Source organism: Oryzias latipes, chromosome 8 (genome assembly GCF_053564925.1).
Source record: "Oryzias latipes strain Hd-rR chromosome 8, Olatipes_Hd-rR_3.1".
Taxonomy (NCBI): Eukaryota; Metazoa; Chordata; class Actinopteri; order Beloniformes; family Adrianichthyidae; genus Oryzias; species Oryzias latipes.
The window spans coordinates 1,459,941-1,471,714 of record NC_136244.1 but is presented as its reverse complement, the minus strand read 5'-3'; the positions used below and the strand labels follow the sequence as shown (position 1 = coordinate 1,471,714).

General features: G+C 42.7%; 1 protein-coding gene across 3 annotated transcripts in view; it reads right to left on the bottom strand.

Moving 5' to 3' along the window:
- Positions 1–9,109: 9,109 nt before the first annotated feature.
- The window catches only part of trpm4a (transient receptor potential cation channel, subfamily M, member 4a), a 58,547-nt gene continuing 55,882 nt past the window's right edge, over positions 9,110–11,774 (bottom strand). For all 3 annotated transcript variants that reach the window (XM_078951084.1, XM_023957855.2, XM_078951085.1), the window contains 2 exons: positions 10,783–10,876; positions 9,110–9,487 (listed from right to left, as the gene is read on the bottom strand). In XM_078951084.1, coding sequence (XP_078807210.1) covers positions 9,462–9,487; positions 10,783–10,876 — 120 coding nt within the window. In that variant the 3' untranslated portion in view covers positions 9,110–9,461. The remainder of the gene's footprint in view (positions 9,488–10,782; positions 10,877–11,774) is intronic.

Genomic DNA, 11,774 nt, shown 5'->3' with positions numbered 1-11,774 from the left:
GCAGGCACAAGGGGCTTTCCTGAAAGGGTTTGATTTGGGAAACGTGGAAAGAGGGATGGATCTTCAATGCAGCTGCGAGCCGTGGCTTAACACAGGTTGGGTTGATGATTTTGTCAATGATGTACGGGCCAATGTAACGGGGTGCTAGCTTACGGGAGGTGACCTGGAGGGGAACATTCTTGGAGGACAACCAAAACTTTTGCCCAGATTGGTAATCCGGCCCCGCTCTCCTGCGACGGTTAGCCATCCGGCAGTTGCCTTCCCGGGTGCGAAGGAGAGCGGCTTTGGTCTGGCGCCAAATGCGTTGGATGCGTTGGAGGTGATGTTGAACCGAGGGGACAGTCAGATCTATTTCGTGAGAGGGGAACAGAGGAGGTGAATAGCCGAGCGAAGCCTCAAAAGGTGAAATACCGGTTGCAGAAGAGGGATGGTTATTATGGGTGTACTCGATCCAGACCAGGAATTTAGACCAACTTGGGGGATTATGAGCGGCCAGGCATCGGAGGGCGTCTTCCAGCTCCTGGTTGGCACGTTCAGCTTGGCCGTTTGACTGGGGGTGATAACCTGAGGTGAGACTGACGTTTGCACCCAGGGCGGAGCAAAAGGACCTCCAGACCTGGGATACAAATTGGGGACCCCTGTCGGACACGATGTCTTTAGGTATCCCATGATGTCTGAAGACTTGGTGGACCAGGACGTCAGCCATTTCAGCGGCCGTGGGGAGCTTGGACAGGGGGATGAACTGAGTTGCCTTAGAGAAACGGTCAACAATGTCAGTATGACTGTGTTACCTTCGGATGGGGGTAACCCAGTAACAAAGTCCATGGAAACGTGGGACCAGGGGCGTTCAGCGATGGGTAGAGGATGGAGGAGTCCGGCTGGAGGTGAATTGGAGGACTTGGACCTAGCACAGATAGATTGGTTGGTTATGTGGTGGTTAACCCAATCGAACTGGGGATTGTGACTGTGGAGCCAAGGAAAATCTAGGATGGCAGGAGACTGAAGAGTTTGAGTGATGTAAAATTGAATAATTTCGTGGTGGTTACCGGAGGTGATCAGTTGAATAGGCTTGGTGCGATGAGTGATACGGGTGAGTAATTGACCACCCAGGCCAGCCGCTTTGACAGGGTGGTCCAACGGTTCTGTGGGGAGACTGAGCTTTGCAACCAAAAAACTGTCAATGAAACTCTGTTCGGCTCCTGAGTCAATAAGGGCCTGACATGAATGAGTAGTAGACTGGTGACGTAGTTTGACAGGAACATGAAGGAAACTTTTTTCCTGGATAGTAGTAGGAGGACCCTCCCGCGGCCTGTCTTCTAGCGGGGGGCTCTGGATAACCCATTAAGCCTAAGAGAGCAAACAATATATTCTCTTCAACCACCCTTACCAGTGAAATGCCATGGACTAAAACTCTCCATTCAAACACTTTCCATTCAACTGCTAACCGCCCAGTGCAGGCAGTTTGAGGAAACCAGTAGAACAGCGTGCCACCATGAACAGCAATGAATGCCTGTGGTTCTCCATCGGGATATCCTCAGGTCCCTTGTTTTGCCTTGGAATTCTGTCCCAAAAATCTATGAACAGAACCAATAAGCTTCCCTGGGAATTGTGTCCTCATTTTCTTGAAAAAGGACCGCCAGTCTTGATCTAGCTTACTTTTTTTGACTGCTACTCAATCGAAAAAAGAATAAACTGCATCCAGCAACCTGGGGTTGTCTCAGGGTGGACATCTTGATGCCTAGCGAGTGAGAAGCTCTTGACCACCCAGAGGACTTCAGTTGACCAGCCCATTCTTAGGTCCCCTAACCCCTACTTCATCAACACGCCAGCGGAATTGAGTAGATTCTGTAGACGTATATCTTTGCAAACGAGCTCACCAATAGGAGATTACAGCACTGCCACTCTCTTCACCCAAATGGCCAAGAAACAGTTGTACCTCTCAATGACCTCCTCAGTAGAGTTGAATAATTCACCGCCAGCATTGTTGGTAGAGGATTTCAATTCAATTTTTCAATTTTATTTGTATAGCCCAAAATCACAACAACAGTCGTCTCGATGGGCTTCGAAGTAAACATGAACTCAAAAGGATCATGAATACAAAGAGTTCAATAGGAAAATACTAAAATGAACTAACAAACTGACTAAGCTATACTGGCATCCCTGCCCTTAGACCCCCCTTCGCGGTAAGGAAAAACTCCTAAAAAACTGGATTCCGGAAAAAACGAAGAAACATCAGGGGTGCCCACATGAAGGAGGGATCCTTCCCCAGGACGGACAGGGGATTTACCAGAACTCTTAGAGAAGAATTAACTTATCTAAATCTACAACTACATATATAAAGTCCAGCAGACGAGCTTCATCCAGCCGTGGTTGGAGGGACAGTCAGGGGCGCGAGTCGAGCCTGAGACAGGAACCATAGCCAGGTGTAGGAGCAGGAGCAGAGACGAGGTACTCGGTCAGGAACAGAACAGTTGACCCTCGATTGAGGGAACTAAATGATTTCCCTGTATTTCTTTGAGACTGAATGATTGTCAATTTCCATGACATTTCCTAAACTTGTTCTGGACCTGGGTTCAGCCTCCACAACTACCGATGCTGTGGCTCAGTTGGACCACTGGGACCCTCAAGAGTGCTGAAAGCCACCCAGCCTTGATAAAACTCCTTCAATTCCATTGAATTTATTACTTTTGGTGACTGATTAGTTTGTGGTTTGTTACTCTGGTGGAGGATGTGGAGTACTTGGTCCACTCAAAGCCCCCAGCTTCTTTCAATATAAAGTTCTTCTGAATGTTGGAGTTGAATAACCTTTTGACAGCAGGCTCAGACAGACAATGCATTGGGTCAAGCTCCCTTCACCAATGAATCCATCTCACTACTATGAGTTGACAGCCCTGGCACTCTCTTCACCTGATTGTCCAAGAAACAGATGAAGACCAGAGGACACACCTGCAAAGTAGATCATTGACCGATTGCCACAGGTGTCCTGGTGCCATGTGCTCTGATGGACATTCTTGTGTTGAATGAGAAGTTTATTACATACATACTGTAGTTGGCACAGAAATCCAGTACAGTAAACCCTTGTTTTTCGCGGGGATTACGTTCCAAAAAGAACCCGTGATAGGCAAAATCCGTGAAGTAGAGACCTCTATTTTTTTTACAATTATTATACAATTAAATACTCTATTATACGTTGAAAAGAAAGAACAAACCATTTTACAGGCTCAAGCATTTGTTTCACAAATAAAAGTACTTTAGAAACGTTTTTTCAAAAAAATTACTTCTGTAATGTACTGTCAAATAATAATTTTAACCATCGATGTGAACAGAAGGCTTCCAATTGCGGAGATTAGCCCCGCCCACCGCGACCCGAGTAATTGGATTAAACGGGAGAAGATTTAAAATGATTATGAAAAAAATACAAAGTACAGTCGGACAAATAGTGACTCAGGTGTATTTCACTGCTCTTCAGATTGAACTGCTGCATCCTGACTCCGCTCTGCAGTGTTTTCTTCTTTTGAAGCCCGCGGTGCAGCTGTGTTTGTTCAGGAGAAGAACATAGTGATAGGCAGTTGTTGTCGCTCTTTTTTCTGCTTTGCAAAAAGATCCTTCTACACCGACATGCCACCATCAAGAGATTTTGCACGAACGTAATGTAAATTTGGCAAGCTGATTTACGTACGTGTACATATTAAACTGCAACGTTATTGACGCACAGGTAGAAAAGAAGCAGAGTGACTTTTTAGCCAATCAGAATGCAGAACACAATGAACGATGCAAATCCGTGAAGTAGCGAAACCGTGAAAACTAAACCGCGTTATAGCTAGGGATCACTGTATAGTACAACTTGGGTTCAGATCACGAAAACCTGTTCATCCTGTTCACAATCTTTCAGATTGTTTGTTTATTAGTTTATTTGACACAGACGATGTGAAAACACATTAAAGATGCTTTATACCAGATTATAGCTGAAGCAAGTTTCCGCCTGTGGTCCCTGACCAAGTGAAAATATAATACAATGTAAACAGTCCTTCAAATACCCATTTGCATATTAAACATTTCCACTAACTACTGATTACATACTAAAATGATACAATCAAATTTAACTCAAATCACATCACTACTTAAAGATCAATGATAAGTGGCCATTTAAATACACAATCACACATGAAACAGAACAATGACTGCTGGTTACACAATGAAAAATGAAATAAAATTATGCAAATACATTTCTATTATTGCTATTTACAATACATAATACTGACACTGCTGCTTCTCCAGTATAATTTTTTTAAGATTACACAAGAAAAAGAAAAGCCAGAAGAAGAAGAAAGGCGGAGCTAGACTAGAACAGCTAGACTAGAAGTCTTGGCTGTTTGTTCAGAACAGAGTTGGATGTATTTTTTAATGGGGGAGGTGCTATATTTGTAGTATTGGACAATTCGTGGGATTTCAACGACTTCTTATCCAGTACTTTAACTACTTAATTACACTGTGATTTTAATGGTCTTACTGTTGTCTCACGTGCTTGAGACCAGCATGATGTACAGTACATTAATTAATGTGACAAAGAATCATTGCATCAAGACACACTTTTGTTTTGAATGTGTCTAAGAAGTGACAAACAGACACCTCTTAAAATGATTTTTAAAACAAGAATTTGAATCCAGAACAACTCCCAAACATTTAAATTTCTCTAGCGTTTTAATTTGACGTTTTTATATATATATAAATAATATAAGTATACTTAAGTAACCCTTGTGTTATCCTAGACCCACTAGACAGTGCTCTGAACCTTTTTTCTTCAATGATTTGTGATCTTCACTGGTGTCCATGGATTACATGAAATCTTCCCACCTTTATCCACCTTTGTCTTGGTAGTGAGAACACGTCAATGGAAGGGTGGGGTCATATGAGATAGCACAAGGGGTATACTCTTATATAAATAATTTAGTATATATATTATTTTATACACATTATTATTATATATTGTATATTATTTAATATATATATGTATATACATATTACGCGGTTTATGCATCTTTTAGTTTATACAAAATGATCACGTAAATCTTACAAAATCGTGCATGATTTTTGTGAGATGCATACACAAGTTATCGATGTAAAACTTTGATATTACGTATACGGCGCTCATTTCATGTTCATATAACGCAATAAACGCACAAATCACTAATAAATTGCATATAAACATTGCAATTATCACGCACGGTTCATGTTCTACAATGGTTTACGTGTTCTTTGCGTGGCTCATTAGGGAAACTTTCACCTAAAGACACCATCACAACTTTTCTCTCTTTTTTCATTTATATTCATTTATGACAAGCTGTCATCCATGCAATATGCACAAAATGTACTTGGTAGCTGTGAGACACAACCTTAAATTTCTGTCACCCACAACCTGTTTGCCATTAGGAGATTTTGGATCCCTCAGAGCCCTTTATATTGATGCATCAGCGGCTCGTTGAGGAACTGTGAGACGTGTTGAGCTAAAGAACGTCAGACCTGGACTCCCCTTTGCAGCCGGTGGAAAAGGGTTTGGGAAATTTATCTAAAATTTCAGATTTCCACTTTACACGCAGATAATGTAAATAAAACTAAAAAAGAAATATAAAAAAAAAAGACCTTAATTAAAAGTCCAATTTTTTGTTCAGTTAAAAACATGTTTATCATTAGGAAAGTTTTGCAAGAGGAGAAAAATCTGTTTTTACTGAGACGTTCTGATGAGTAAAAACATAAAAAAACATTGGCATTTAATATTTGTTGGGTAACAATATCCATTGATTGTCACAATACTTGACTTTTTGCAGGGTGTGCGTTGAATGTAAGGCTGTCAGGTTGGGAGGGAAGCTACAGAGGAGATGGGCGTCCCATGTCCAGCCTACGTCTTCAGTTTGACACAGAACCGTAAAGTTAATTTTATGTGGTGTGTTCAAAGAAAACTCTCTTCCTAGACAGCACTGCCAACACACCTGAGTGACTCAGTCAGCACAGATAGACTCCCCAGTCAAACTCACAGCATCAATCAACATTCAGTGGTTTTCATAGCACCAGATTTGTAGAATAGAGCTGAATAGACTTCTCCCCATGAGGGAGATTCTTATTAACATTAAGAAAGAAAAGTGTTTTGGACGCGCTCAGATGTGTCTGCAGAAGAGCACAGATCTGAGATGCAGTGCAGCTTCAGAGGGTGATATAAGGAGCAGTGCAAAACAGCTGAGTTGGACCAAGCAAAGGACAGAATGAGGGAGGAGATCAGGTCAAGATGAAGACTGCAAAGTGGCTGAAAGTGGAGATGAGCTCAGACGTGCCAAACACATTTCTTTCTCTTAGTTTGGACCGTGAGCTGCTTGCATTGACCTGGGGGACCCTTTTAGAAAACGGCCCCTTCTGCCATTTACAGAAGAAAATGGTCCGTTTCCGTCCGTTGGGCACGGCAGACGTTGCTGTTTTACAGAGACATTGGGAAAGAATCAACTGTCCTAATGATTAAAAATGATTGTGTTGGTGAAAACCTAACTGGGGAAAGGTGTGGGGGGGCAAAGAGATGACAGCAAGGGCTCTTGGGTGACCCATTCATCAAGCCCTTCTGAAATTCCTCAGCAGGGTTCTTTTTCCTCTTGGAGTTGAAAGCTGTGCCAAATTCATCCCCAGCTCTTCCCATGTAAGGGCCGTCTAAAGGGGGAAATCACTTTCCAGGATACAGTTACCCAAGTGGGTGGTGCTGCTGTCTGCTCCTGTGTGCACGTGTTTGCCCCTCACAATCCTCATTCCAATGAAAACGGGTTATTTTAAAATATGGTACTTCAGTCATGAAGCTGCTTTCTTTAACAAGTGAACATTACAGATTTAAAAACATCTACAAATGAAATGTTTTTAACAAGCTCAAAGAAAAAACAAAGTTTTTCTGTTGGTCCTTTTGGTTTCTAACTAAAAGTGACTTTGTGAGGAACCAATAACATCAGGAATATTGACATGACTAAAATGAAACCACACAGTCATGCTTGAATGTGTGTTTGGCAGGAAAGAACCTCGGACTTTTTTACATTTCTGTCATGATAGAATATATTGAAAATGTCTCGTTCCAAAGTTTGAAGGCAGTTAAAACAAGTGAAAACCCACAATCAGATTGGCTTTAACCCGTGTGCTATCTTAGATGACCCCCCCCCCCTTCCATTGACGTGTTCCCCCTACCATGACAAAGGTGGATAAAGGTGGATAAAGATTTCATGTAATCCATGGACACCAGTGAAGATCACAAATGATTGAAGAAAAAAGGTTCAGAGCACTGTCTAGTGGGTCTAGATGACCCAACTCCCAATATTAAAGTGCCTAGGATAGTACAAGGGTTAAAAGGCCATCCACTAATTTCTGCAAATGACTGCCTATTTTCTTTCTGTTTTTGTTAAATAAATGAACAGTGTTGGTGTTCATTCTTCGTTCTTCATTCTCATTCTCAGTTGGTGTTTTCTTGCTCTTACATTCTTAAGGAGACTTTAGAATTTGACAGGAAAACTGAGCAGCTCATTAAATGCATCAGCTGATTCTGTCATTATCTTCTCCAAAAGCAGATTCCTGAACCGTTTCATTAAAGTTTTCCGTTTTTTATGAACACGACTGTGAAATCCTTCACGGAACAGCAGGACACACGTGTGACATGTTCCTTCCTGGATTGAGATTTTTCTTTCAGTTGTTTGAGAAAATGTGCGGCTTTAGACGCGTTTGTCTGCTTTTTGACATCTGGTGACGTCGTCGGCCTGGTGACAGTGCTGCCGTGTGCTTCTCCCCTCTGTGCTTTGTCAAATGGGCGCAAACCTGTAAAGTCAGCTCTGCTGCTGGTTATAGCTGCTGGTCTGCATACTGACTTGGTGACCCTCACCCCCATATGTGCTGGGGGCAGTATATGAATACTGCATATGGTGCTCGAGGTCTGAAGACTCCTGACACAGAAAAATGAGCCTGTTGCTGTTCGTCTTGCAGAATGTGATCTGCGCTGCGCTAACGTCTGCTAGAAAGTCTTACTCTTCAGTATTTTGCCTTTATTTTTAACGATGGCGTCTCATGGCATGTAGAAAACCGTGTTGGGGATTTTTGACTCTTTTATCTGAAATGTCACTGTATTTTTTTAAACTCTTTAACTTTACACTTGATTTCAAAAATCAAACTTCTTAAACTCTGCAGCTGAAAACTGAAAAACCTTTAAGTGTTTTCAGAACTTTGTTTCCAGCTTACTGTCAAGCTAAACGTGTCCGCTTACAATCTTTGCATTCTGACGTTCACCTAAAGCGCTAAAATGATGGCGGTCCAGATTTGCCGACGCTCTTCAAACCTCATTTTGGGCTAAAGTGCAGCCGGTGGTACCAGACAGACCTTTTCCATTTTTCTCTCACTTATTGCAGATAAAGAATCACAAACCAGAGCTAATCCCTGCTCTTTCCATCGTTTCTGTACATGTTTTCATAAGACTGGATCGTCTGCACAGAGGTGGAACTTGCTTCTTTATGGTCCCTCAGACCAGAGATCAGCTGCTCATTCAGTTCTTCTGCAGCGTTTAGAGTCCTCACACCTCCAACCTAACATTAGCGATGCAACAAAAACATCAGTTCTATCCTGCCGTCCGGTTCTGATCCAGATTCCAGTTCAGACCAGGAAAACACAGACGTTCATGGATCTGTTTGTCTGTAGATGGATGACCAGAATGTGGGTTTAGTCTTGTCCTGTTTGGCTTTAATGTCTTACTATGATCTACAAAGTTTTGTGCAACCTTTAACCAAGTAGAAACACAAAACATTGATGTCCAAATGCACCAAAAGGCAATTTGAGACGTAGAGTCAGCAAAGCTTCAGCAGCTGAACCGTTCTGGTCTGAAGATACTTTCATAGTTCATCCACACCAGCCTCATCTTCATCCACTCTCAGGTCTTCAGGTCACGTCTCAGTTAGCAAAGAGCACATGTTTTCTGCTCGTTTTCTCTTTTCAGGCATGGTTACCCTCCCACAGAAGCAGGGGGGCATCAGGCTGGAGGCCTTTGTCAAAACGCTGAAGGCTCTCTCCTCCTTTCCCTCAGTCTGGAAGTCAATCAAACCACTCCACATTGTCTACATCCGTTTTATTATGAAAATCGACACATTCAGAACTTTCAGCTTCCACTGTTGGAGTAGAAAAGGCAACAAGAGTCCTGCCTGTATTTTATATTCAGCTTTAACTTACAGCTGAATCAGCAGCATTAAACGATTAACTTTGTCTGCGTCGGAGCAACTAAAGAGCTTTTCAGCAGCCCTGAGGAACGTTTGGGAGGATTTCAGCCTGAGAGTTTGAAATCATGGAACCCTTCAGGAGTCCTGTCCTCGCTGTCTGCAGAAGGGGAAAGAGCCGGGGGACATCTGCAGTCCAGGAGGAAGGGGAAGTTCTTGTGAGTGTGGTCCTGGCTGTGGGGGTGCAGTGCGTCATCTCTTTGAAAGCAAAGTATGATCTGCAACACAAAAAAACAACGATGAACCTCCAAAGCTGGACCTTTTCCCAGAACAGGAAATCACATACATGTTCCTTTCACTGTCCCACCTGACGGTCAACTACTTCCTGTTTACTATCCCACCTGACGTCAACTACTTCCTGTTTACTATCCCACCTGACGTCAACTACTTCCTGTTTACTATCCCACCTAACAGTCAACTACTTCCTGTTTACTATCCCACCTCACGGTCAACTACTTCCTGTTTACTGTCCCACCTAACAGTCAACTACTTCCTGTTTACTATCCCACCTGACGTCAACTACTTCCTGTTTACTATCCCACCTCACGGTCAACTACTTCCTGTTTACTATCCCACCTCACGGTCAACTACTTCCTGTTTACTATCCCACCTGACGTCAACTACTTCCTGTTTACTGTCCCACCTGACGGTCAACTACTTCCTGTTTCAGGAAGAACTTCAAACATTCCAGATGATTATCAATCATGTCATTTTAATAATGATTTATTGAATAATGCAATATACACAACATATTCTTAAAAAATAAATGTAACTACTCCTTAATGTTAAATAACTTATTATTTATTATAACTTTTTAAAGTGACAATTCCAGTTGCATAGAAAACATATGTTTGCTTGTTACTTTAGCATAAATCCTTTTACATTTGATTCTCTCAGGTTAGGTTATATGGACAATGTTTAAGTCCTAATGTATAGTTGGCTGATCTGATAATTAAAGTCAGATTCCCCTGAGATATGAATAAATACAAACCAAATTTTATCCTAAGAAATTATAAACTTTTATGCTCTCGGGGGCCACATAAAATGACATGGAGGGCCAAATTTAGCCTGCGGGCCTCGAGTTTGACACATGATGTAATGGTTTGTCTGCTACATAATTAATATGAACTTCATCTTCGTATTTTGATTTATTGATACTTATAGATTTTTTTTAACCTGTGTTTGTAACGTATAAATACTGGATCAGAAATTAAGAACCAGATAATGATAATTTAGGTATAAATCAATAAAAAGTGAAGTAAAGTCAATCAGAGGTGGGATTATACATTGATCACTTTTATAGTGATAAATTAAAGTCTTTTTGACAAACTGAATATTTAATAGTCTCATATTCAGTATGCATAGTGGAGGCATTCATTTTTCCAGTCATTTTCATGACTATTTAATGATGTTATATCTGTGTATAGACGTATTTCTGCTGTTTGTTTCATTCAGTCTTATTCTAAAGCCAACATGTGAAGCGGTTGTCGGTTGTGCGTCTGCAGCAGTTTACCTTTGAGCAGAGGAGCCGGTCGACCGGCGCTGATCATGTTACTCTGAGACAGAGCCTCCATCATCCAGGAGAGGGAGCTGCAGCAGTACTCCAGCTGCAACACATGCACGCACACGTGCACAGATGAGTGCTGACCAGGCGAACCAGCAGCTGCACACACACATGCGCACACACACACACACACACACAAGCGCACACACACTCCTGAAGGACTATTTAGATTCACTAATGAACCTGGGAAGCCTTTTCCCTGATCGGTGGGAGGAGACAAACCCACGCCTGCATGAGCAGAACATGCAAACTCCACACAGACAGAACCCAGCCAGGAATTGAACCTGGGCCTTCTCAATATGTAAGGTCCTCATGGGGATTGACCCGTACGGTTGCTGTGGATTTTTGGGCAAACAGCGGACCCGGTTTGAGGACAGGGGCGTGTCTTACTCTGGGCAACACCACCGCCTGAGTGGACTCAGATCCCTCAGGTAGGAATCGGGGGCCCGGCAGCAGGCGCCGTGGATGGGTCAGATCTCTGCCTCGGTTCAGATCCAGGACGCATGCGGGCCGGCCCGGCCCTCAATAAGTGCTCCTGTGGGCTGGAGTGGTCCTCCACCGGGGACCCGGCGAGCAGTGGGGCCGGCAGAAGTCCTGCTGCGCTCAGTGAAGTTAAACAGAGGGACGTATGTCTCAGAGGAGGTCCGACTGGACGTTCTGCACGTCAATCAAGTGACGTGTTACACAGTGACGATGATGATTCGCTGACAGATCCACCGTCACATCCTGGACGTACTGAGCACCCCTGATTGGATAAAGTTTTTCTCATTTGTGTGACGGAAACACAGACTGTATTCAGCTTTCCCTCTATACAGTCAACAACTCGGCTCGGGGGAATTGCACAAGCCGTTGACGGACCATTCCAACACTTGGATCTGTAAAAAGGTTTTTTTGCATCTGCTAACCTTTATTCATTTTTTTGTAGTTTTTACTCCAGGTTC